Genomic DNA, 27,719 nt, shown 5'->3' on the forward strand with positions numbered 1-27,719 from the left:
ATGAGTAGTTCGGACATCGAGGGTATCATGTATGAAAGGCCCCTGGGAGCTAGTGATCATGTGGTTCTGTGCTTCGACTACATAGTTGAGCTCCAAGTGGAGAGAGTAGCAGGAATAGGCTGGGAAAAACCAAACTACAAAAGGGGGAACTACTCAGGCATGAGGAACTTCCTTCAAGACATTCAGTGGGAGAGGGAACTGACAGGAAAACCAGTACAAGAAATGATGGACTATGTAGCAACAAAATGCAAGGAGGCAGAGGAGAGGTTTGTTCCCAAGGGAAACAGAAATAATGGGAAGAACAGAACGAGTCCTTGGTTCACCCAAAGGTGTAGGGAGGCAAAAACTAGGTGTAATAGAGAATGGAAAAGGTACAGAAGACAGAGAACTCAGGAAAATAAAGAAATCAGCCGAAGAGCCAGAAACGAATATGCACAGATAAGAAGGGAGGCTCAGAGACAATATGAAAATGACATAGCATCAAAAGTAAAGACTGACCCGAAGCTGTTGTACAGCCACATCAGGAGGAAAACAACAGTCAAGGACCAGGTAATCAGACTGAGGAAGGGTGATGGGGAATTCACAAGAAACGACCGAGAGGTATGTCAGGAGCTCAACACAAGATTTAAAGAGGTATTTACAGTGGAAACCAGTAGGACTCCAAGAAATCAGAACAGGGGGGCACACCAGCAAGTGCTGGATGAGGTACATATAACCAAGGAGGAGGTGAAGAAGCTGCTATGCGAACTTGACACCTCAAAGGCGGTGGGACCAGACAACATCTCTCCATGGGTCCTTAAAGAGGGAGCAGAGATATTGTGTGAGCCATTAACAAAGATCTTCAACACATCATTTGAAACTGGGCAACTCCCTGAGGTATGGAAAATGGCAAATGTAGTCCCAATTTTTAAAAAGGGAGACAGACATGAGGCACTAAACTACAGGCCTGTATCTCTAACGTGTATAGTATGCAAGGTCATGGAGAAGATCATCAGGAGGAGAGTGGTGGGGCACCTGGAAAGAAACAAGTGTATAATTGACAACCAGCACGGTTTCAGGGAAGGAAAATCCTGTGTCACAAACCTACTAGAGTTTTATGACAAGGTGACAGAAGTAAGACAAGAGAGAGAGGGGTGGATCGACTGCGTATTTTTGGACTGCAAGAAGGCTTTCGACACAGTTCCTCACAAGAGGTTACTGCAAAAGCTAGAGGACCAGGCACACATAACAGGAAAGGCACTGCAATGGATCAGAGAATATCTGACAGGGAGGAAACAACGAGTCATGGTACGCGACGAGGTGTCAGAGTGGGCGCCTGTGACAAGCGGGGTTCCACAGGGGTCAGTCCTAGGACCTGTGCTGTTCTTGGTATACGTGAACGACATAACGGAAGGGATAGACTCAGAAGTGTCCTTGTTTGCAGACGATGTGAAGTTAATGAGAAGAATCGAATCGGACGAGGATCAGGCAGGACTACAAAGAGATCTGGACAGGCTACAAGCCTGGTCCAGCAACTGGCTCCTTGAATTTAACCCTGCCAAATGCAAAGTCATGAAGATTGGGGAAGGGCAAAGAAGACCGCAGACACAATATAGTTTAGATGGCCAAAGACTGCAAACCTCACTAAAGGAAAAAGATCTGGGGGTGAGTATAACACCGAGCATATCTCCTGAGGCGCACATCAATCAGATAACTGCTGCAGCATACGGGCGCCTGGCAAACCTACGGATAGCGTTCCGATACCTCAGTAAGGATTCGTTTAAGACTCTGTACACCATCTACGTCAGGCCCATACTGGAGTATGCAGCACCAGTTTGGAATCCACACCTAGTCAAGCACGTCAAGAAATTAGAGAAAGTGCAAAGGTTTGCAACAAGACTAGTCCCAGAGCTACGGGGATTGTCCTATGAAGAAAGGTTGAGGGAAATCGGCCTGACGACACTGGAGGCCAGGAGGGTCAGGGGAGACATGATAACGACATATAAAATACTGCGCGGAATAGACGAGGTGGACAAAGACGGGATGTTCCAGAGATGGGACACAGACACAAGAGGTCACAATTGGAAGTTGAAGACTCAGATGAATCAAAGGGATGTTAGGAAGTATTTCTTCAGTCATAGAGTAGTCAGGCCATGGAATAGCCTAGAAAGTGATGTGGTGGAGGCAGGAACCATACATAGTTTTAAGGCGAGGTATGATAGAGCTCATGGGGCAGGGAGAGAGAGGACCTAGTAGCAATCAGCGAAGAGGCGGGGCCAGGAGCTGTGACTCGACCCCTGCAACCACAAATAGGTGAGTACAAATAGGTGAGTACACACACACACACACACACACACAGAGGTTGGCAAGCACAGCACTGAGCGGGCTACCCATTGCCATCCCAAAGCATTGTTTGTAACAGTTGTCCTGATACTTGAAGTTGAAATTACCATAAACACATCATCTATCAAAGACCTCACTACGAAACGCAGCCCCACACCTCTAACTTCTACAGCAGGCGTCTACACTATCCCCTGTGGGTTCTGTCCCAAGAAATATGTACGCGAGACAGGCAGAGATCTTGCAGTCCGCCTGAATGAGCATCGAAATGCCTCTAACAGAGACGATGTAAGGTACGCCTGTGTCCTCCACAGAGACTCCACGGGGCATTTGATGAACTGGAACGAGGCACAACTCGTTCTCACCGAACCAGACCTCAGACGCCGACGGTGCCTAGAAGCCTCACTAATAGCCGTCACCGACACTATTTCAATTCAATTCAAAGTTTATTCTCTATAAGGATTACAATGCTGAGTTTACAGAAATTTGGTTATTGTTTGGTTTACATGTAGTAAAATTGTGGTTACAGAGTGTACCACTAGAACGCTTAGCATGGCTAGGCATTTCGGGCATATAGAACGCAACACTGGAAACTACAAAATTTCAAAAACATTGGCATACATGATACTTAAGCAGCACCAACCCAACAACACAGGAGTCACATGATTTCATCATCTACCCGTCCTCATCATAGGTAGAGGATGTTTTGATAAGGACCTGCCTCGCATGGGCCAGTAGGCCTTCTACAGTGTTCCTCCTTTCTTATGTTCTTATGACATTCCTCAGGTCACGTGCGTCGCATCTCACTCTCCGCCTATATATATAAGGTCTTTCTACCTCTCTATGTTAGAAGTGATCAAGGTCCCAGGACCGAAACGTTTTCTAATAAATATGTTATAGTGTTTGCTTACGTGTCTTTCTAAACCAACTTGTCGGTATTTATTGCCAAGGTTTATACCATTCAATATAGTGCATAATTTTCTGCAGAGCTAGAGCTGATAACAATATAAAGCTTAAGTTATGATTACTTGTATTAAAGTTGTACTGGTAATAACAGTGACATTAATTTAAATGTTGTACTACACAACTTAAAATAAATAGAGCAGGATTAGAAAACTTAGAGATACAAATAATTTTACATGGGGTAATGTGGTCTGTGAAAACAAGTTAATGTATACCATACAACTATTGCTAAACCACCCATTATAATCTTAAACCACATTATAACGTACAGAAAATTTGCTTGTTAGTATTAGTATTGAGTAGTTTGTAAGTACTACTGTAAATATTTTTTATCTTGATAAATTAGACACATGTGCAACTGTTGGGTATCTTTACTGAGGAAACGTTTCGCGACACAGTGGCTTCATCAGTCCATACAAAGGAGAAACGTGAAGAACAGGAGGAGAATTTTATGAGAGAGCCACAAAATTTGACTAACACAAGCCTATCCGATGTTATCCTGACGCCAAATGACTTCGAACAGGCGATAAATGACATGCCCATGCACTCTGCCCCAGGGCCAGACTCATGGAACTCTGTGTTCATCAAGAACTGCAAGAAGCCCCTATCACGAGCCTTTTCCATCCTATGGAGAGGGAGCATGGACACGGGGGTCGTCCCTCAGTTACTAAAAACAACAGACATAGCCCCACTCCACAAAGGGGGCAGTAAAGCAACAGCAAAGAACTACAGACCAATAGCACTAACATCCCATATCATAAAAATCTTTGAAAGGGTCCTAAGAAGCAAGATCACCACCCATCTAGAAACCCATCAGTTACACAACCCAGGGCAACATGGGTTTAGAACAGGTCGCTCCTGTCTGTCTCAACTACTGGATCACTACGACAAGGTCCTAAATGCACTAGAAGACAAAAAGAATGCAGATGTAATATATACAGACTTTGCAAAAGCCTTCGACAAGTGTGACCATGGCGTAATAGCGCACAAAATGCGCGCTAAAGGAATAACAGGAAAAGTCGGTCGATGGATCTATAATTTCCTCACTAACAGAACACAGAGAGTAGTCGTCAACAGAGTAAAGTCCGAGGCAGCTACGGTGACAAGCTCTGTCCCACAAGGCACAGTACTAGCTCCCATCTTGTTCCTCATCCTCATATCCGACATAGACAAGGATGTCAGCCACAGCACCGTGTCTTCCTTTGCAGATGACACCCGAATCTGCATGACAGTGTCTTCCATTGCAGACACTGCAAGGCTCCAGGCGGACATCAACCAAATCTTTCAGTGGGCTGCAGAAAACAATATGAAGTTCAACGATGAGAAATTTCAATTACTCAGATATGGTAAACATGAGGAAATTAAATCTTCATCAGAGTACAAAACAAATTCTGGCCACAAAATAGAGCGAAACACCAACGTCAAAGACCTAGGAGTGATTATGTCGGAGGATCTCACCTTCAAGGACCATAACATTGTATCAATCGCATCTGCTAGAAAAATGACAGGATGGATAATGAGAACCTTCAAAACTAGGGAGGCCAAGCCCATGATGACACTCTTCAGGTCACTTGTTCTATCTAGGCTGGAATATTGCTGCACTCTAACAGCACCTTTCAAGGCAGGTGAAATTGCCGACCTAGAAAATGTACAGAGAACTTTCACGGCGCGCATAACGGAGATAAAACACCTCAATTACTGGGAGCGCTTGAGGTTTCTAAACCTGTATTCCCTGGAACGCAGGAGGGAGAGATACATGATTATATACACCTGGAAAATCCTAGAGGGACTAGTACCAAACTTGCACACGAAAATCACTCACTACGAAAGCAAAAGACTTGGCAGACGATGCACCATCCCCCCAATGAAAAGCAGGGGTGTCACTAGCACGTTAAGAGACCATACAATAAGTGTCAGGGGCCCGAGACTGTTCAACTGCCTCCCAGCACACATAAGGGGGATTACCAACAGACCCCTGGCAGTCTTCAAGCTGGCACTGGACAAGCACCTAAAGACAGTTCCTGATCAGCCGGGCTGTGGCTCGTACGTTGGTTTGCGTGCAGCCAGCAGCAACAGCCTGGTTGATCAGGCGCTGATCCACCAGGAGGCCTGGTCACAGACCGGGCCGCGGGGGCGTTGACCCCCGAAACTCTCTCCAGGTAAACTCCAGGTCCAGTCCCTCAACCTTGAGTCGATGTAGTCAGTCCATCAATCTTGAATAGAATACAGCATATGAGAGAAGTTGCTTATATACCACAGGCTGTATTCTATTCAAGATTGATGGACTGACCACATCGACTCAAGGTTGAGGGACTGATTACCTCATTCTCCTCCTGTTCTTCACGTTTCTCCTTTGTATGGACTGATGAAGCCACTGTGTGGCGAAACGTTTCCTCAATAAAGATACCCAAGAGTTGCACATGTGTCTAATTTATCAACGTGTCGGTTCTCTGAACCATTCATCTACAATTTGCAATCTTCCCAAAATGTTTTGCATAACAAACCCCTCAAGGGAGGTTCCTTGAAGCCAGTGAGGGACTTTGGATCTAAAGAACTGGACCTACTCTCTTTTTCCTTGGATCAAACTTGAATGCCTCCCATTCCCCAGATACTGTATAACCGCTACAGGTTTAGCTCTTCCCTCCTAAATATAATAATTAGCATTATAAAGGATTCTCTTTAGTGCACATTTTTTTTTTTCAACAAATCCGCCGTTTCCCACCGAGGCAGGGTGGCCCAAAAAGAAAAGCAAAAGTTTCTCCTTTTAAATTTAGTAATTTATACAAGAGAAGGGGTTACTAGCCCCTTGCCCCCAGCATTTTAGTCGCCTCTCACAACATGCATGGCTTACAGAGGAAGAATTCTGTTCCACTTCCCCATGGAGCTAAGAGGAAATAAACAAGAACAAGAACTAGAAAGAAAATAGAAGAAAAACCCAGAGGGGTGTGTGTATATATATGCTTGTACATGTATGTGTAGTGTGACCTAAGTGTAAGCAGAAGTAGCAAGACGTACCTGAAATCTTGCATGTTTACGAGACAGAAAAAAAGACACCAGCAATCCTACCATCATGTAAAACAATTACAGGTTTCCGTTTTACACTCACTTGGCAGGACGGTAGTACCTCCCAGGGCGGGTGCTATATACCAACCTACTACCTACATTTAGTGCACATATTGTTATAATAATCAAAAGGAATTTAGTGCACATAAAAATTGCCTTCTCAGAACCTGATCAAATTTGACATGCACCGATGATGAACCACAACAGCACTTAGGCAATTTTGCTTATTACCTGGAGTTTACCTGGAGAGAGTTTCGGGGGTCAACGCCCCCGCGGCCCGGTCTGTGACCAGGCCTCCTGGTGGATCAGCGCCTGATCAACCAGGCTGTTGCTGCTGGCTGCACACAAACCAACGTACGAGCCACAGCCCGGCTGATCAGGAACTGACTTTAGGTGCTTGTCCAGTGCCAGCTTGAAGACTGCCAGGGGTCTGTTGGTAATCCCCCTTATGTGTGCTGGGAGGCAGTTGAACAGTCTCGGGCCCCTGACACTTATTGTATGGTCTCTTAACGTGCTAGTGACACCCCTGCTTTTCATTGGGGGGATGGTGCATCGTCTGCCAAGTCTTTTGCTTTCGTAGTGAGTGATTTTCGTGTGCAAGTTCGGTACTAGTCCCTCTTGGATTTTCCAGGTGTATATAATCATGTATCTCTCCCTCCTGCGTTCCAGGGAATACAGGTTTAGAAACCTCAAGCGCTCCCAGTAATTGAGGTGTTTTATCTCCGTTATGCGCGCAGTGAAAGTTCTCTGTACATTTTCTAGGTCGGCAATTTCACCTGCCTTGAAAGGTGCTGTTAGAGTGCAGCAATATTCCAGCCTAGATAGAACAAGTGACCTGAAGAGTGTCATCATGGGCTTGGCCTCCCTAGTTTTGAAGGTTCTCATTATCCATCCTGTCATTTTTCTAGCAGATGCGATTGATACAATGTTATGGTCCTTGAAGTTGAGATCCTCCGACATAATCACTCCCAGGTCTTTGACGTTGGTGTTTCGCTCTATTTTGTGGCCAGAATTTGTTTTGTACTCTGATGAAGATTTAATTTCCTCATGTTTACCATATCTGAGTAATTGAAATTTCTCATCGTTGAACTTCATATTGTTTTCTGCAGCCCACTGAAAGATTTGGTTGATGTCCGCCTGGAGCCTTGCAGTGTCTGCAATGGAAGACACTGTCATGCAGATTCGGGTGTCATCTGCAAAGGAAGACACGGTGCTGTGGCTGACATCCTTGTCTATGTCGGATATGAGGATGAGGAACAAGATGGGAGCTAGTACTGTGCCTTGTGGAACAGAGCTTTTCACCGTAGCTGCCTCGGACTTTACTCTGTTGACGACTACTCTCTGTGTTCTGTTAGTGAGGAAATTATAGATCCATCGACCGACTTTTCCTGTTATTCCTTTAGCGCGCATTTTGTGCGCTATTACGCCATGGTCACACTTGTCGAAGGCTTTTGCAAAGTCTGTATATATTACATCTGCATTCTTTTTGTCTTCTAGTGCATTTAGGACCTTGTCGTAGTGATCCAGTAGTTGAGACAGACAGGAGCGACCTGTTCTAAACCCATGTTGCCCTGGGTTGTGTAACTGATGGGTTTCTAGATGGGTGGTGATCTTGCTTCTTAGGACCCTTTCAAAGATTTTTATGATATGGGATGTTAGTGCTATTGGTCTGTAGTTCTTTGCTGTTGCTTTACTGCCCCCTTTGTGGAGTGGGGCTATGTCTGTTGTTTTTAGTAACTGAGGGACGACCCCCGTGTCCATGCTCCCTCTCCATAGGATGGAAAAGGCTCGTGATAGGGGCTTCTTGCAGTTCTTGATGAACACAGAGTTCCATGAGTCTGGCCCTGGGGCAGAGTGCATGGGCATGTCATTTATCGTCTGTTCGAAGTCATTTGGCGTCAGGATAACATCGGATAGGCTTGTGTTAATCAAATTTTGTGGCTCTCTCATAAAAAATTCATTTTGATCTTCGACTCTCAGTCTGGTTAGCGGCTTGCTAAAAACTGAGTCATATTGGGACTTGAGTAGCTCACTCATTTCCTTGCTGTCATCTGTGTAGGACCCATCTTGTTTAAGTAGGGGCCCAATACTGGACGTTGTTCTCGATTTTGATTTGGCATAGGAGAAGAAATACTTTGGGTTTCTTTCGATTTCATTTATGGCTTTTAGTTCTTCCCGCGATTCCTGACTCCTAAAGGATTCTTTTAGCTTAAGTTCGATGCTTGCTATTTCTCTGACCAGTGTCTCCCTGCGCATTTCAGATATATTGACCTCTTTTAGCCGCTCTGTTATTCTTTTCCGTCGCCTGTAAAGGGAGCGCCTGTCTCTTTCTATTTTACATCTACTCCTCCTTTTTCTTAGAGGAATAAGCCTTGTGCATACATCGAGTGCCACCGAGTTAATCTGTTCTAGGCATAAGTTTGGGTCTGTGTTGCTTAGTATATCTTCCCAGCTTATATCGGTTAGGACTTGGTTTACTTGGTCCCACTTTATGTTTTTGTTATTGAAGTTGAATTTGGTGAATGCTCCCTCGTGACTAGTCTCATTTTGTCGGTCTGGGGCTCCACGCATACATGTCTGAACCTCAATTATGTTGTGATCTGAGTATATTGTTTTTGATATGGTGACATTTCTTATCAGATCATCATTGTTAGTGAAGATGAGGTCTAGTGTATTCTCCAGTCTAGTAGGCTCTATTATTTGCTGGTTTAAATTGAATTTTGTGCAGAGATTTAAAAGCTCGTGTGAGTGTGAGTTTTCATCAGAGCTGCCTCCTGGTGTTATTACTGCAACAATATTATTTGCTATATTCCTCCATTTTAGGTGCCTTAAGTTGAAATCCCCCAGGAGCAAGATGTTGGGTGCAGGAGCTGGAAGATTTTCCAGACAGTGGTCAATTTTTAACAGCTGTTCCTGGAATTGCTGGGATGTTGCATCCGGAGGCTTGTAGACTACCACAATGACTAGGTTTTGGTTCTCGACCTTTACTGCTAAAACTTCCACTACGTCATTTGAGGCATTAAGCAGTTCTGTGCAAACAAGTGACTCTGCAATGTACAGGCCAACCCCCCCCTTTTGCCTGTTCACTCTGTCACATCTGTATAGGTTGTAACCTGGGATCCATATTTCGTTGTCCAAGTGATCCTTTATGTGGGTCTCAGTGAAAGCCGCGAACATTGCCTTTGCCTCTGCAAGCAGTCCATGGATGAAAGGTATTTTGTTGTTTGTTGCTGGTCAGTACATGGTCAGTTTTATTTACTCCATAATAACTCCTTTTCAGTCTTCCTAGGTACAATATCTGCTCCAGGCCTAAATACCTTGTTATACAACCATATTTTATTTGCAGGGTTACCTTCAGCGTTATTTTGCAAAAATATTTTTCTCCCCAAATGTCTTCATAACCTTGAAAGTTCTGATAAATCTTCAAGTTAATTACAAACTTTAAAATTAGAAGACAAAATTCATTTGAAGCTATGCTACTGAGAATATTGATACCCACACTATCCTTCGTTCTGTACTGCTTCTTGGTCAACTGTCTGAAAGACACTCAGTTGTGTTCACTACCTGTGTGTGTCTGAATCTATTTATTTATTTGAACATGATACATATAAGTACAAGGAAATACAGTGGTTGTGGAAATTTATTCGGTCCTAAAGTTCCACAGGGCAGATACGTCGTACAAAGATCCCATCCAGTCGCGGATGAACCGGCTGGGTTGGGTGGCCCTTACACCCACCCAAAACACACACACACACCCGGGTTGGCGAAGGTGGTTGGAAGGTACATCTTAATTGATAGATTTACCCTTCAGGGAAGAAGTAGGTAGTTTATACTGTTAGTACACTAATATTAGGACTATTGAGGTAACTGTAGATAATAATAATGTAGACCTAAGACCTTAACATAGGTAGTAATAGGCCGATAATGTAGGCAAACACTAGGTTATATTAGCCAGGGAGAACTGGCAGCCCAAGTTTGAATACTGGGGCATGGGTCTGAGATCGCAGTGCCCTTTCTTCTAAGACCAGACACCGTCAGAGCAACAAGTGCCGTGATCAGCAGGCGGCACCCCCACGTGTCTTCACATACTAGACCTGGGGAAAACTGGTGGAGGCACCTCGAAGTACCATAGATGACCTCCTCCATGAAGCCCATACAGTAAGACGAGACCTCCCTTTTCTCTTTCAGCTTCTGGCCAGTTTCTGGGGGGAAATTGCGAGTGAGTTGAGCTGTGGGCCTTTGTGCAAGCAGGCAGCCTATGACCAGTACGTACCGGCGTCTCTTGTCAGCCTTAGAAGCTAGTGTCACTTTCTGCATAGTTATACTAGGGGATACACCCCCTCCCCTTGGACACAGGGATTTGTGAGGTGCAGGCAGGTCACTAATAACGACTGAATATTGCAGGAATTAAGGCTCCTGGTTGCACGTGGTTCTGAGGGGAAGTCCAGAGGGGCTAAAGCTTAGGGAGGTTGAAGACTAGAATAGATTCTCCAACACCAAGTAAGTTAGCCCTTTATTCGTGCATGCAGGTGAGATTTTCTTGCAACATCAGTCATTTGTGGAAATCTGTCCTATAAGCCACTTGTGAGGCTGAGGTGCCGACCTCGGAGCTCGGTGTCAACAGAGCTGGCTAGGGTAAGCAACTCATATGGAGGCAGTCTAGACAAATTTTCACAGTGGTTCAGTGTAACATGTCAAAGCCCCTTTCAAATTCAAATTCAAATTCAAAGTTTATTCTCTATAAGGATTACAATGCTGAGTTTACAGAAATTTGGTTATTGTGTGGTTTACATGTAGTAAAATTGTGATTACAGAGTGTACCACTAGAACGCTTAGCATGGCTAGGCATTTCGGGCATACTTAGCTTTATTCTTAATTGTAAAATATTACAAATTATGAGGTAAGTTGGTATTATGGCTAAGTGACTAAATACTAGTTTGTAAGTTTAGCAATGTGAATGCTTTTGTTTTGGCACAGTACATAGTTTCAGTATTGGAGTATCACAGGATTCATTATTTTAAGATTGAGATTAATATTTCTGTTTATGGTCAAATGAGTGAGTGAGTGTAAGTGTGAACCACCAGGTGGTATTCATGTAGTTAGTTGACGGGGTGTATCAGGGAGATAAGATGTTTTCTAATGGTAGTTTTGAAGGTGATGAATGTGTCTGCAGTTCTAGAGTTCTCAGGTAGGGTATTCCAGATTTTAGGGCCTTTGACATACATTGAATTTTTGTAAATGTTTAGTCGGACACGGGGAATGTCGTAGAGATGTTTGTGTCTGGTGTTATGCCTGTGAGTTCTGTCACAACTATCAAGAAAGCGTTTTAGGTCAAGGTTGATATTAGAGTTTATGGCCCTGTAGATGTAGATTGCACAGTAGTAAGTGTGGATGTACTGAACTGGGAGTAAGTTTAGGTCTATGAAGAGTGGGGGGGTGTGTTGCCAGGGATGGGATTTAGTGATTATTCTTACTGCAGCTTTTTGTTGGGTTATTATTGGCTTTAGGTGTGTTGCTGCAGTTGATCCCCAAGCACAAATAGCATAGGTGAGGTATGGATAAATAAGTGAGTGGTATAGTGTGAGAAGGGCATTTTGCGGCACGTAGTATCGTATCTTGGAGAGGATCCCAACCGTTTTGGATACTTTTTTGGTTATATGCTGGATATGGGTGCTGAAATTCAGGTTGTTGTCAAGGTATAAGCCTAGGAATTTTCCCCCATTATTTCTGGTAATTAGAGTGTTGTCAATCTTAATGTTAATTTGTGCATCTCCTGCTCTGCTACCAAACATAATATAGTAGGTTTTGTCAGTGTTAAGCGTAAGTTTATTGGCTGTCATCCAAGTCGATATTTTAATCAGCTCCTCATTCACAATGGTGTTGAGGGTGGCAAGATTAGGGTGAGAGATGACATAAGTCGTGTCATCAGCAAAGAGAATGGGTTTCAGGTGTTGGGATACGTTTGGAAGGTCATTGATGTATATGAGGAAGAGCAGGGGACCAAGGACACTTCCCTGCGGAACTCCAGTATCAAGTGGCCGTGTTGCTGATGCTGTGTCTTTAATGGTGACGTACTGATACCTATTAGTAATGTAAGATTTGAAATAAGCAAGCACATGGCCTCTTATACCGTAATGATCAAGTTTGTGGAGTAGGATGTCGTGGTCTACTGTGTCAAAAGCTTTTCTTAGGTCAATAAAAATTCCTAGTGGATATTCCTTATTTTCCAACGCTGTGTAAAGCAGATCTAGCATTTTTATGATTGCATCATTAGTGCTTTTATTTTTCCTGAATCCAAATTGGCAGGGGTTGAGTATGTTTTGAGCCGTTATAAATGAATACAGTCTCCTGTGCACGAGTTTCTCAAAGATTTTGGATAGCAATGGTAAGTTAGATATTGGCCTATAGTTGTTTAAGTCTGTAGGGTCACCACCTTTATGTATTGGTGTAACCCTTGCCATCTTGAGTAGTTTCGGGAAGGTGCTAGTCTCTAGTGACTTGTTAAAAAGTAATGAAATTGCATGCGAAAGGACATGGGCCGCTCGCTTGTACAGTAATGGTGGGACACGAGACAGATTCCCAGAGTTATTTTTAAGTGACTTTATAATCTCAATGACTTCCATGGGCTCAGTTGGTGCAAGATAGAAGGAATTAGGGAAATTCCCTTCTAGGTAGTCCCCGGCATGGGCATTGGTATGTGGGATTTTACTGGCGAGATTAGATCCTATGTTTGAGAAGAAGTCATTTATCTTGTTAGCTGTGTCAGTGGGATGTAGTGGTGTTTCATTAGGTTTAGTTAGGACAATATTCTTGGTTTTTCTCAGTTTGTGGGTCCCTATAATCTGAGAGAGCGTTTTCCAGGTCTTTTTTATATCTCCTCTAGTGTCTGTGAATCTACTGGAGTAGTATAGTTGTTTGGCTTTCTTTATTACTTTGGTGAGAGCTGATGAATAGTGTTTAAGAGTATCTTTGTGTATTAAGCCCTGTCTATATTGCTTTTCATATTGGTGTTTCTTTTCAATGGATTTCAGAATGGTGCTGGTTAGCCATGGGCAACCAAGCCGTTTGTTTGTGATCTGTTTTGTTTTTATAGGACAATGTTTGTTGTATAGTCTAAGTAATTTGTTAAGAAAAATGTCTGTCCAGTCATCAATACCATTGGCCTTGGAGAATTCTGTTGGCCAATCAACAGTCTCTAGGTCAGCTGTGAACTTCCTTACTGAGGCCTCGTCATGGAGTCTAAATGAGACTTTGTTGTATTCAAGTGGTGGTTTACTAATGTTTGTCAGGAGGAAGGTAGGGTAGTGGTCTGTAGTGCTATCTGTGATTATCCCTGATTTAAGGGGGGCTATGCAGAGCATTAGGGCAGGCTTAAAATTAACTTAAGATTAACTAAGCAATGATATATTCACTGGTAAACATTGTTGTAAACAGTTAACAATTAAGCACAAATGAGTATTTCAAAGACAGGTCATATGGTCATTTACTGTGTTGCTGTGTATTCAGTAGAATGGAGTATTCTGTTAGGTAATGTAATTAAAAATAACAAAAGTTTGATTGGATCACAGGTTAAACATTTATGATACAATTATTCAGTATTTATTTAGTTGTGGGTGAGTAAGTGATTTTTAAGAAGAGACTTGAATTTATAAAGAGTGTTTCTTTTATATTCACAGGTAATGAATTCCAATAATAATTCATATACCTTGGCAAATTAAATATTTTTTTTAATCCAGCTGTTTGCTATCAAAAGAAAACATTAGCCATCCCTTATTCCCTAGCTATGTTTCCAAAATACACAAACATCGCAATGCAGATGATTTGCCAAACCGTCAACAAGAAGGAAACAAATTTTACATATTTGACAAAAAAAAATGAAATTGTAGCAGAAATTACCTTTCGAAGCCAAATCTTTGGAGCAGGCACCCAGAAGGTTGACAATGTTAACATGGCGCCCAATATGGATCATGATCTTTACTTCTGATCTTAGAGCTTTCAGTTGGGCACTGTCTGTTCGAGACTTCATCATCTTGACGGCAACTGTGGTCCGAGATTGTCCAGGGATCAGGTTGATGGCTGTGGCACGATACACTCGTCCAAAGGCTCCAGCTCCCAGTAATTTATCTAGATAGATATTGGCAACATGAAAGTTATTATCAGACAGGTGTACAGCAAGCTATTATTGTGACAGTATTTTGCTCTGTATAGAACTCTACATAAAACGCACTTATCACAATTGAAACAAGCTGTGTATCTGTGTCTTGTCTTCAGTAATGTCAGTAACACACCTCTGTATCCATGAAAGTTAAAAATATTGTACAATATTTTCTGTAAATGTTAAATGATGAAGGTTAGGTGGAAAGAAATTGTATAATTATATTTGGAATAACTTTGATTTATTTGTTAATATAGTACTTCAATATCTTGCCGTTATATATAGACCTTTTTGAGAAAAATATTAGTTTTCTCACATTTTGTCCGTTCTTTTCAGGTCACCGATTGTGACTCTGCATAATATGAGCCACACTAAGAGTTAAAATGAAGAAGAAATATATACGTACAATGAAACTCATACAAGTGTTTGCCGATTTTGATAGAATTTGACATTGATTCTTTCAGTTTAAATGAAATTAAATGGGACACTTTTCTTCTTGATAATCAGTAGATTATTATTATTATTATTATTATTATTATTATTATTATTATTATTATAAAAAAGAAGCGCTAAATCACAGTGGAAATATATATATATATATATATATATATATATATATATATATATATATATATATATATATATATATATATATATATATATATATATATATATATATTAATAACTGTGATTTAGCGCTTCTTTTTTATAATAATAATAATAATAATAATAATAATAATCCACTGATTATCAAGAAGAAAAGTGTCCCATTTAATTTCATTTAAACTGAAAGAATCAATGTCAAATTCTATCAAAATCGGCAAACACTTGTATGAGTTTCATTGTACGTATATATTTCTTCTTCATTTTAACTCTTAGTGTGGCTCATATTATGCAGAGTCACAATCGGTGACCTGAAAAGAACGGACAAAATGTGAGAAAACTAATATTTTTCTCAAAAAGGTCTATAAAAGAAAAGACATAGAGAACCAAATTGGCCTGAAACTAAAGACCTGGAGAGAGTTAATTTAACAGGTCAGTGTTCTACTGTAAAATGCTGGCCTAATAAGACTCGTCTAACTGATATATTTCTACACACTAGGAGGGTTAGTAAGGCCCCCATTGTGGCCACGGTGCAGGTTTTTAGTCTAATCTTACACCAACATTGTTGGCTGTGCAACATCCAGCTCATTCTTTCAAAACCGTCATCAATGGCTTGCAAAATCATAACAGAATTGCAAACTCACTGAATGGGTGGAGTTCAAACCTATGACAAGGCACTTCTGAACCAGCAAGCCACTGTGCATGGTTTGCTAGTTAGTGCACTGGTCTGCTAGTTTTAGGGCTCTCTTGCCATGACTTCAATCCCCACTCCATTCTGAGTTGCTTAGTTATATAATCCTAGTTTCGGAAGTTACCAGAGCATAAGCAACTAAGAACAGATCTCCCTATAAAAATAACAACTTACTGTGGACCACAGTATATTTATGTAAATGACACTGTACAAGATTTGCCTTTTTTTCTTTCTCACCGCCTGTTCTATTTAGATGCTCCTCAGTTTTTGTCTTATCCCTACTCTTCTGACAAAATCATCTGAGGTTGTTTACTAGACTCAGCCAGTGTTTTCACAGCAAAATTGCATGAACTTCTTATGGCCATCATACATATTGTGTCAACATCCAATGTTTTCTGCTGGCTCCCTGGACACGTCGATGTTTGGGGTAATGAACAGTCGACTCAGCTGGTCAGTTAGTTCATGATCTAATTTCACACAGGTATTCCTTTCTTGAGTTATTTTTCAGTGATCTATCGACAATTGGCAACAACGGTAGTCCGAGCTGGTCCACAATAAATTGTTTTCTATCAAACCACGTTTGAGTTTCTGGCTATCATGTTTCCAACTCTGTTATGCTAAGGACACTTCACTCTCCTGCCTACATATCGGCCACATGCACCTCACTTATGGACACAAAAAACGCCCGGCACCACTGAAAACTCTTAGGTTGCACTATCAGTTCACCATTTCTTAATACAGTGTCGTGTCTATCAGCAGGCACACACAATTCACTTACGACATCTACAGTGCACCATCACACTTACTATAACTGACCTCCTTGCTGAAAGCCCCACCTTTGATGCACTCTCTTTCTCTTTGCCTTTTTTTTAACAGTAACGTATTCCATCAATTTTAATTTGCCTTTTGCACTCTCCCCTACCCCCCCCTTAACCCTTACCCTTGCCCCTCAAGTCTTCCTAACCTTCACATATTCCTCCTTTAGCACATCCCTCCCTGCATTGCTATGTGACCCTTTCAGGTTTAGCACTTAAATTTCATAATACTCTTATTCGCTTACTCTTAGCTATTTTAGCTGCACCAATGGTATGTAGTCTCAGCACAACGGTGTTATTGACTGCCGCCATCAGTAATATGTTCTTTGTGTACTGTAGATGTTTTCACCATTATTTCCGCAAGTGCAAACCTGACAGGTGAAGTTCATATTGCAGTGTGCGGTAGACTGTATTTCTGACTGGGCCACAGTAAACAATTATCGGTGTTCAAAACCAACTCAGTTATTTTCACATCGTGATCCGTCATTACGGGGCTATGCTCATTCCATGTGGTTTTTCCATGCTAGTCTGCTAACCTAATAAATTTCTGTTTTCTCTTTGATTGCTGAATGTTATGGAATTCACATTTCTTCTCTGAGGCAGCAGATCTCAGCAGATTAAATTTATTAAAAATATATGTAGCAGATATTTTGCAGTGAAGGAAGCACGTGGACAAATCCTTTTCATCTTCATTTGGTTTTGATTTTAAACTACCCTCAAGGAAGGTTCCATGACACTGGTGAGGGGCTCTGATTTAAGGAATTGGACCTTGTTTTCCTTGGATTGAACCTGACTGCCTTCCATTCCTGTGCTCTGTATGGTTCCTATTTAGCGGGCTCCCATCCTGATATTAATTTATCCTTTGTATTTAACCTTGATATTATTGGGCATTAAGGTTCAGGGGCCTTTTGTTTAATCATGACTGAAAGCCTATATACGGTGTCTAACATGTATGACCGCTATGATCTCTACTGACTCCATTAACTGTTCACCCTCATTATCTACATCGTATTCTGACCTGTAAGATACTCACTGATGTCAACAGAACTCCTACCTTTGATCAGTCTATTGCGCCCCTTTCCTCTAGGATTTTGTTGCTCTTCTCCGTCTCCCCACCCACCTCCTTTTGGTTTACCGTATTTGACACTTTGTTCTGCCACTTCTGATGCCCCTGTAATCTGTATTTTCCTCCCTCCTTTCATCTCTGAAGACCCATATCTCTCTTGCAGCCACAAGCTCCTTCAATGAGCTTTTTCAACCGCACTTCTATATTACTCGTATGTACACCAATGAATCCAAATCTACTAATGGTGTTAGGCACGAGTTTTTTTTAACACCATTATCTAGGGCTGCTTACTTCAGATGGTCCAAGATTTTATAACGGAGCTACAGTTTGTGCACTCCTTACTGATATCTGTATTGCTTCCCTATCTTCCTCTGTCAGTTTCAGACTCCTTCGGTGCCAAACAGGCAATTAATTGTTTTTATGCCTCAAACCAACGTCAGACTCCTCAAGGAGGATGCTTTTATGTCATTTAAGGGCTCTTGATCCAAGAAGTTGGCTACATGACCCTTCCGGGTTATTCCAAGAAATTATACCTATTTTCATTTCTTTTCACGAACGAACTTGTCTGTCTCCATTTCCCATGCTCCATGACCCCAGTTTAAAGTAATAAATTATAAAATATAGTGAATGCCATTTTAAGCTCAACAAATTCTTACCAAAAATAATGGAGTCTCGTGGCACCTCATATTTTGTGTTGTATGGTAAAAGTTCTGCTTGTTGGTCTATTCCAATTTCAGGGTTCAGGCTTCCAGGATCACCTTCATTAAACAACTGTTGATCCTTCAGCCGGAGACGTAATGCTCGTTTCTGTGGGAAATATTATGTTGATTAGAATGCAAAGCCATTTATCCACTTTAATTATATATTACAGTATAGAAATTATAAACCATAAAAAAATATTCACTACATAGGGATGCCCTGATGCCGGTGAAGGACCATGAGCCAAGGAATTGCAGTTATCCTCTCTTTCCTTGGATTGAACCTGATTACCTCCCAATCCCCAGGTGCAATATGGTCCCTAAAGTTTAAAGCCGATCAGAAGCGGCTTTATCAAGATATGCCTCACGAGGAAAGGGATGCCTAGATGCCAGTGAGGGACTCTCGAACCAAGGAATTAATTAAACTTGCCCTCCCCTTCCTTTGAACCCAAATTCCTCCCATTCTTTCAGGCACTACAATAATAATAATAATAATAATAATAATAATAATTATTATTATTATTATTATTATTATTGTTGTAATATTTATTTCTACATGATATAACTTATACAGACCCAACTGACATCCGTTACATACTGTACAGAAAGCCCATTGTTATGCAGGGCATTTCGGGCAAATTAGGTTAATTTTGTCCCCAGGGGAGGCCTGGTCATGGACCGGGCCGCGGGGGCGTTGATCCCCGGAATAACCTCCAGGTAACCTCCAGGTAACCTCCAGGTAGGACGATATTAGGATCTGCATGAGAGTGTCATCCATTGAGGACACGGCAAATCTCCAAGAAGATATAAACCAAGTTTTCCAATGGGCAACGGAGAAGAATATGATGTACAATGAAGACAAATTCCAACTACTCCGTTATGGAAAACTGGAGGAAATAATAACTAGGACTGAGTATACTACAAACTCTAATCACACAATAGAGCGGAAAAATAATGTGAAGGACCTGGGTGAGGTCCGAAGACCTCACCTTCAAGGACCACAACAATGCCATTATTATATCTGCGAGGAAACTGATAGGACATTTTTTTGAGAACATTCAAGACAAGTTATGTTAAGACACTGATGATCCTTTTTAAATCACTTGTTCTCTCTAGGCTGGAATACTGCTGTACATTAACATCCCCATTCAAGGCAGGTGAAATTGCAGATCTAGAGAAAGTACAGAGAACCTACACTGCACGTATAAGTTCCATCAAACACCTTAATTACTGGGAACGCTTGGAAGCACTTGATTTGTACTCACTGGAGCACAAGCGAGAAAGATATAACATAATCTACACCTGGAAGATTTTGGAGGGACTGGTCCCTAATATGCACACAGAAATCGCTACGAAAGCAAAAGACTTGGCAGGCAATGCAACATACCCCCAGTGGAAAGTAGGGGCGCCACTGGTACACTAAGAGAAAACGCAGTAAGTGCCTGGGGCCCAAGACTGTTCAACAGCCTCACACCAGCCATAATTGGCATTACCAGCAGACCCCTGGTTGTCTCCAAGAGGGAGCTAGACAGATACCTAAAGTCGGTGCCGGATCAGCCGGACTGTGGTTCGTACGTTGGACTGCGTGCGGCCAGCAGTAACAGCCTCTTTGATCAGGCCCTGATCCACTGGGAGGCCTGGTCGTGGACCGGGCCGTGGGGGCGTTGATCCCCGGAATACCCTCCAGGTAGACTCCAGGTAGGTAGGTAGGATGCGACCCACACCAGATGGCTAAAACCCAGGTACCTATTTGCTGCTAGGTGAATAGGGACAACAGGTATCTTAAGGAAACCACGCTCCAATGTTTTCACCCATACAGGGAAACGAACCACGGATCTCAGTATGTGAGCTGAGTAAACTACCAACCGAGCTACGGGATACTATGACCCCTATGGGGGTCCAGGGGGTAGCATTCTTCAATGAATGTAATAATTTCTTATAAAACTTTTGCTCCACAAAAAAAATCAATATTCCTTGGTTATATATTTTGAATTATTTACAATTCTACAAGACTATAATATTTCATTTTTGTTTTGATGCGCTATTTTAATGCACTACTTCATTATTTGTTTCTTAAAACTCTGAACTTTGTTGGCTTCATAACTAATAGATCTGATATACACTCATTGGCTAATTTATTAGGTACACCTGCTTATTAATGGAAATATCTAATCAGCCAATCACATGGCAGGACCTCAAAGCCTAACAGCATGCAGACATGGTCAAGACATTCAGATGTTCAGATCGAACATCAGGATGGGAAAGAAATGTGATCTAAGTATCTTTGACTGTGGAATGATTGTGACAGACGGGGTGGTTTTAAGTATCTCAGAAACTGCTGATCTGGGATTTTCACGCATAAGTCTCTTAAGTTTACAGAGAATGGTATGAAAAACACAAAACATTCAGTGAACGGCAATTCTGTAAGCGAAAACCCCTTGTTAATGAGAGATCAGAGCTGAGAGGAAGGCAACAGTAACTCCAGTAATCATGTGTTACAACAGTGTTATGCAGAAGAGCATTTAGCTCCCAGGCTTGTTAAGGTTATTGATATTATAGCTTTGGGGAAGTGGTAAACTCGTCGAGAGAGATCACTGACTGGGGAATGAGAAGCAGATTCAATCCACGGGAAGACATCAAATTCCTTGTATCAAGAGCCCTACCCTGAATAAGGGACCCCTTTTTAGTGGATAATATTCATCAGGAAGCACTAAACCTGTAAGGATCATACAAGAGTTGAAGAATAGAAGGTAATCAAGTTTGATCAAAGAAAAATGAGGGTTGCTCTTAACTCCTTGGATCAAGTCCTTTATCAGCATCAAGGTGCCTAGACCATGAATAGTGGGTGCTGAGCTTCAGCTCCTGGAACCGTTATTCTACAAACTGTATTTCATGATGGATTGTAGCTCCTAGGCCTGAGTTAGCTGTTCAGGAGGGTGAGCCTTAGCTTCCAGTTCTGCTTCTAACCCAGATGTAAATACAACTTGAGTTTACAAGCAGATGGCTTCGGAGGTCAACGCCCCAGCGGCCCGGCCCCAGACCAGGCCTTCCGGTGGATGGCCTGATCAACTAAGACGTGGGGTATTATATTCACAAGAAATCGATAAACCTGCATGAATCATTCAGTGCCTTGAAGGAGTTGAGCATCAGCTCTTGGGCATGTTAAAATGTGTTTAGCTAAACCTTCTCTTATTAGTCTCCCAAGCTGTATTTATAGAGGTTAGTACAAGGTTTTCGAGGGGGAGAATGAACTTGAGATCTAGCCTCTGGATAGACCAGATACCAACGCAAGTGAGGGAAGATAAGCTTCAGTTTCTGGGTTCTATTTACCTCCCATACCTTTAAACCTGACAGTATGATGCACACATCAGTTGCACACACTAATTATTGCTTAATTTATGAACAATGACATGTTAAAATATTTACCCTGTCCTGGTAAATCTTCCTGCAAAAGACGACACTAATCACCAACAGGATGACAATGAGAACTCCACCGATGATGAGGATCTTGGTGTCAGGAATGGCATCAGGGTCAGTCACCTGTACATGGCCTTCACTCCAGATGGTTCCTGCTCGGTTTCTCACCTAGATTATCAAGAACAAGTAATTATTATATTATCATTATAATCAAGGCAAGCGCTAAACCCAATATTAAACTGAAGAATATATATACAGATTATAATAGTTGACCCTTGAACAACACGAGTTTGAGCTGCATGGGTTCACTTATACGTGGATTTTTATCAATAAATATATTGGAAAACTTTTTGCAGATTTGCGACCGAAAAAAAAAATAAGGAAAAGTTAGTTTTTTTTTTTTTTTTTTTTTTTTTATTCGCCGGTATTCTCCTGGCCTGGGTCTTTTCCAAGTAGTGATGACCCGGCCTTGGCTCCCTATCTGGGGAGTGTCTCGAGACTTAAGTCTAGGTATGTCACGAATGCGTAAACTATATGTAGATACTAGTCTCTTATTTGCTACCATAAAATATACACAAATTTATTATAGAAAGCTAAAATTTATCAAAACTTAGGCACACAGTTATAGATATAATTATTATAATCATAGCTAAGCGCTAAACCCACAAAGGTCAATAATATAATAATGATATAAGGTAAAGAGAGTTGTAAGAGAAAAAGCATAGGAGAGGTTTTTACAAAGTAGAAGTGATACAAGAAGAGAGCAGTATATGGAGAGAAAAAGAAAGGTTAAGAGAATGGTGAAGGAATGTAAAAGGAGAGCAAATGAGTGAGTGGGTGAAATGCTATTAACAAATTTTGTTGAAAATAAGAGAAAATTTTGGAGTGAGATTAATAAGCTGAGAAAGACTAAGGAACGAATGGATTTGACAGTTAAAAATAACAGGAGAGTTATTAGATAGAGAGTCAGAGGTATTGGGAAGATGGAGGGAATATTTTAAGGAACTGTTAAATGCTGATGAAGATAGGGAAGCTGTGATTTCGTGCATTAGGCAGGGAGGTATAACATCTTATAGGAGTGAGGAAGAGCTAGCTGTGAATGTGGGGGAGGTGCGTGAGGCAGTGGGTAGAATGAAAGGGTGTAAATCAGCTGGGATTGATGAGATAAAGACATAAATGTTAAAAGCAGGTGGGGATATAGTTTTAGAGTGGTTGGTGCTTTTATATACTAAATGTATGGAAGAGGGTAAGGTAACTAGGGATTGGCAGAGTGTACATAGTTCCTTTGTACAAAAGCAAAGGGGACTAAAGAGGGTGTAAAAATTATAGGCGAATAAGCTTGTCGAGTATATGGTAGAGCGATTGTTGAAAGATTAAAAGTAAGACAGAGAGCAGGATCGAATATGAATAAGGAGGCTTTAGAAAAGGGAGTCGGTAGGCCGGGTGTTTACAGTGAAACACATAGGTGAACAGTATTTAGATAACAGTAAAGAGGTTTTGTTGCAGTTATGGATTTGGAAAAGGCGTATGATAGGGTAGATGGAAGGGGGGATGTGGCAGATGTTGCAAATGAATGGAATAGGAGGTAGGTTTCTAAAAGCAGTGAAGAGTTTTTACGAGGATAGTGAGGCTTAGGTTAGAGTATGTAAGAGAGAGGGAGATTTTTTCCCAGTAAAAGTAGGCCTTAGACAGGGATGTGTGATGTCACCATGGTTGTTCAATATATTTACACATGGGGTTGTAAGAGAAGTGAATGCTCAGGTGTTGGCAAGAGGTGTGGGATTAAAAGATAAAGAATCTAAAACAAAGTGGGAGTTGTCACAGTTGCTCTTTGCTGATGACACTGTTTTTGGGAGATTCTGATGAGAAGTTGCAGAAGTTGGTGGACGAGTTTGGTAAGGTATGTAAAAGAAGGAAATTAAAAGTAAACACAGGAAAGAGTAAGGTGGTGAAGATAACAAAAAACATTTAGGTAATGAATGATTGGATATCAGATTGGAGGAAAGAGTATGGAGGAAGTAGATGCATTCAGATATTTGGGAGTGGAATTGTCAGCAGATGGGTCTGTGAAAGACGAGGTGAATCATAGAATTGATGAGGGGAAAAAGTTGAGTGGTGCACTGAGGAGTCTGTGGAGACAAAGAGGGGAATGTATGTGTATGAGAGTATAGTTATATCAACGCTCTTATATGGGTGTGAAGCATGGGTGGTGAATGTTGCAACAAGTAGAAGCAGTGATGTTGTGTCTGAGGGCAATGTGCGGTGTGAATGTAATGCAGAGAATCCGTAGTTTGAAAATTAGGAGGAGGTGCAGGGTTACTTAAAGTATTAACCAGAGGGCTGAGGAAGGGTTGCTGAGGTGGTTCGGACATTTAAAGAGTATGGAACGAAATAGAACGACGTGGAGAGCGTATAAATCTGTAGTGGAAGGAAGGCGGGGTAGGGGTCGGCCTAGGAAAGGTTGGAAGGGGGGAGTAAAGGAGGTTTTGGTGCGAGGGGCTTGGACTTCCAGCAGGCATGCGTGAGCATGTTATATAGGAGCGAGTGGAGACGAATGGTTTTTATGGCTTGACGTGCTGTTGGAATGTGAGCAAAGTAACATTTATGAAGGGATTCAGGGAAACCGGCAGGTCGGACTTGAGTCCTGGAGGTGGGAAGTACAGTGTCTGCACTGTAAAGGAGGGGTGTTGATGCAGTTTTTTAACTGTAGTTTAGGCGTGCCTCTGGCAAGACAGAGATGGAGTGAATGATGGCGAAAGTGCCTCTTCTTTTTCGGGTCACCCTGCCTTGGTGGGAAACGGCCGATGTGTTAATAAAATAAACACTACTAATAATAATAATACAGATCGTACATGTTCCATTCGCAGTCGAGAGAAATGTAAACATAAGAAAAGATGAAATATTAATTCAAAAATTATTTTGTTCCATATCTTTTCATTTTTTATGTCCAGTGTTATTAATACAGCGTTTTGTATCATATAAGACAAAAGTAATGTAGGTACTGACAGACGATTCATTTTGTTAACAGATGACGTAAACTTATGGTATCGATAAATACAGTACAGTACTATAAATGTATTTTCTCTTTCTTATGATTTTCTCAATACAATTTCTTTTGTCTAGCTTACTTTATTGTAAGAATACAGTATATAATACATATAACATACAAAATGTCCGTTAATCCACTGTTTATGTTATCGGTAAGGCTTCCGGTCAACAGGCTATTAGTAAAGTTTTTGAGGAGTCAAAATTTATACGCGGATTTTCGACCGCGCGGGGGATAGGGGGGATGGGGGATAAGCGGCGCCCTAACCCCAGCGATGTTCAAGTCAACTGTATGTATGTACGTATGTATATTATATATATACATGTATACATATATATATATATATATATATATATATATATATATATATATATATATATATATATATATATATATATATATATATATATATATATATATAATCATCGTGGTTCAAGAGTATGAAAATACTGAATTAACATGATGATTTTCGACTTATCTCGCTGACTAGTTGATTAGTTAATACTAACGATTACATGGCATCAACACTAACATATGAAAATTGTCTCACAGTAATATTAAATCTCCGTATGTGGAACTCTAGATTCAACATACACTTTTTTTTCCGGAGCATATAGTACTACAGTGTGTCCCGTAAGTCTGGAACCACAGGGTAAAATAAGTAATTCATGTTTTATTTTTCTATTTATGTAGGTTCCCATGATATCTTTGAGTAAGGAAGAACACCTGCAGATAATGCTACTCGTAGAAAATCAAATTTAGAGGAACGCCGCTGAGAACTGAGCAGATTGCATCCAGATCGCGTCTCCACTAACACACTGGCGTCTCTGTACAGCATCAAGCAACACTTTCACTCTTAGTATCGTTCACCGTGTACTTATTGACTGGATATCTCGTCTAAATTCTTTTATCAAGAGTAATGATGGGCACATCGAACACGTTCTATGAATAAAAGACTATCTCCTATTTTCCTCCCTATGGCTCCAGACTTAAGACCAACTCTCCATATTTTCTGTTTGATGAAAGAAGACATCAACATTACAGATAAGCGTCATACTTTAATTTATGACTTACCTCACATTTGTATAAGCCTGAATCCGTAATCTTCAGAATTTGAAATGAGATTTTATTTCCACTAATTTCTCTATGTTCTTGCTTCTTATCGATTTTCTTATCATCCTAATGGGGATACAAAACAATAATTTACGTGAAAATGTAAACAACGTATCGTTAAAAGTCAAAGAAGTCACTATAATCAAATTAACATTTTCTAAGAAAATCATATTGCACCAAATTTATACACACATTCTAAATCTAATACTGTTTCATTATAACAGGATTCAACACTGAAGCTCTTTAGCAATGAATTTTATTTACCTTATACCATATGACCTCCGGAGTGGGAGCACCGTTTGCTGGGCACTCCATGGTGAGGTTTCCCATCTCTTTAAGGTTCATGTTTGACAGAGGAGAAGAAACGCCCTTCTTCCACTTTGGTGCCGCCATAGCTGAAAGCAGAGAATTTGCTTACAAATTGCAAGTATATGTCCTTTTTTTTTGGAATTGTGATAATTTGTGTGATTTATACCCTGAGACCAGTTACCTTTGTATATATATAGTATTACAAGACCTTAAAGTAATATACAAAAAAAAAAAAAAATACTCACGCTTAATCTGAATCCACTGGGTGACATTTTGTTTCTCAGATTCCTCTATGCAAGTAATGGTGAAGTTTTCGTTTTTCTTGGTCAGGTTTTGAATACTTATCTCCGAGATGTAAGATAATTGTGAATCAGCCTCTGAAAATGTTTACATATAGTTTATAATAAGGGCTGAGTTTCGTAATCCCATTTTGAAGACATGCAAGGCTGATATTACATATATGTAGCTACAGTAGCAGAACTACAGTATGCTCGTGGTGTCCCGTCTTCAGTGTTTAATAAAATCATACAAGTATATTTATTTCGGTCGTTGCGTGATCAAGAGACATCGCATAACCACGATCCCCTCTATATCTCAACACAAGCAAGAGGCTTGGTAACTGTACAACAAAACCCTCAACAGGTGGAGGAGCTGCTGCTGAGTTCCCTTAACAGACCTAAGAGTTATATAAAGTTTAACCTTACCAAGAGGTAGAGCTGTAGATCAACAGGAGAGACCAACGATTCTTCAAGGTTTAACGCAGCAAATCTAGCTTACCCCTCCAATTAAATATACAGTTAGGACGGTGATATAAATTTTGTGTGAAGCGTTATTAACTTGTATCCATCTGATTTGTGTACAGATATTTTAATTTATGTAATACGTGTACTTGTCTGCGAATAATAAATAATGGCTTAAGTTATGCAAGCGTGAACTGTGCTGAAATTAAAATAAGAAAATTATTAATAAAGCAGTAACACGAGTCATCTATTACTAAGTATAGCCTGTTATGTATCCCAACGACATTTTTTATTGTTAAGCATCTAATATAAAGATGTAATTATCAGAACATTATTTATTTTTTTAACAAGTCGGCCGTCTCCCACCGAGGCAGGGTGACCCAAAAAGAATATCCCCAAAAAGAAAATACTTTCATCATCATTCAACACTTTCACCACACTCACACATAATCACTGTTTTTGCAGAGGTGCTCGGAACACAACAGTTTAGCGACTCTATGACCGCGGGTTCAATCCCGGCCGGGGGTATGGTTTAGTTTAGAAGTATATACGTATAAAGTTACACAACATATCCCTCCAAACTGCCAATATCCTAAACCCCAGGACTCAAGTCCGGCTGTATAAAATAACCGGTTTTCCTGAATCCCTTCACTAAATATTACCCTGCTCACACTCCAACAGCTCGTCAGGTCCCAAATACCATTTGTCTCCATTCACTCCC

General features: G+C 41.0%; 1 protein-coding gene across 12 annotated transcripts in view; it reads right to left on the minus strand.

The window, feature by feature from the left end:
- LOC128693913 (vascular endothelial growth factor receptor kdr-like) overlaps positions 1–27,719 on the minus strand; it is a 247,983-nt gene that overhangs the window by 36,658 nt on the left and 183,606 nt on the right. For all 12 annotated transcript variants that reach the window (XM_070090807.1, XM_070090815.1, XM_070090810.1 and 9 more), the window contains 6 exons: positions 26,504–26,635; positions 26,214–26,344; positions 25,911–26,015; positions 21,800–21,958; positions 18,332–18,482; positions 14,242–14,469 (listed from right to left, as the gene is read on the minus strand). In XM_070090807.1, coding sequence (XP_069946908.1) covers positions 14,242–14,469; positions 18,332–18,482; positions 21,800–21,958; positions 25,911–26,015; positions 26,214–26,344; positions 26,504–26,635 — 906 coding nt within the window. The remainder of the gene's footprint in view (positions 1–14,241; positions 14,470–18,331; positions 18,483–21,799; positions 21,959–25,910; positions 26,016–26,213; positions 26,345–26,503; positions 26,636–27,719) is intronic.

The sequence above is a fragment of the Cherax quadricarinatus genome, chromosome 33 (genome assembly GCF_038502225.1).
Source record: "Cherax quadricarinatus isolate ZL_2023a chromosome 33, ASM3850222v1, whole genome shotgun sequence".
Taxonomy (NCBI): Eukaryota; Metazoa; Arthropoda; class Malacostraca; order Decapoda; family Parastacidae; genus Cherax; species Cherax quadricarinatus.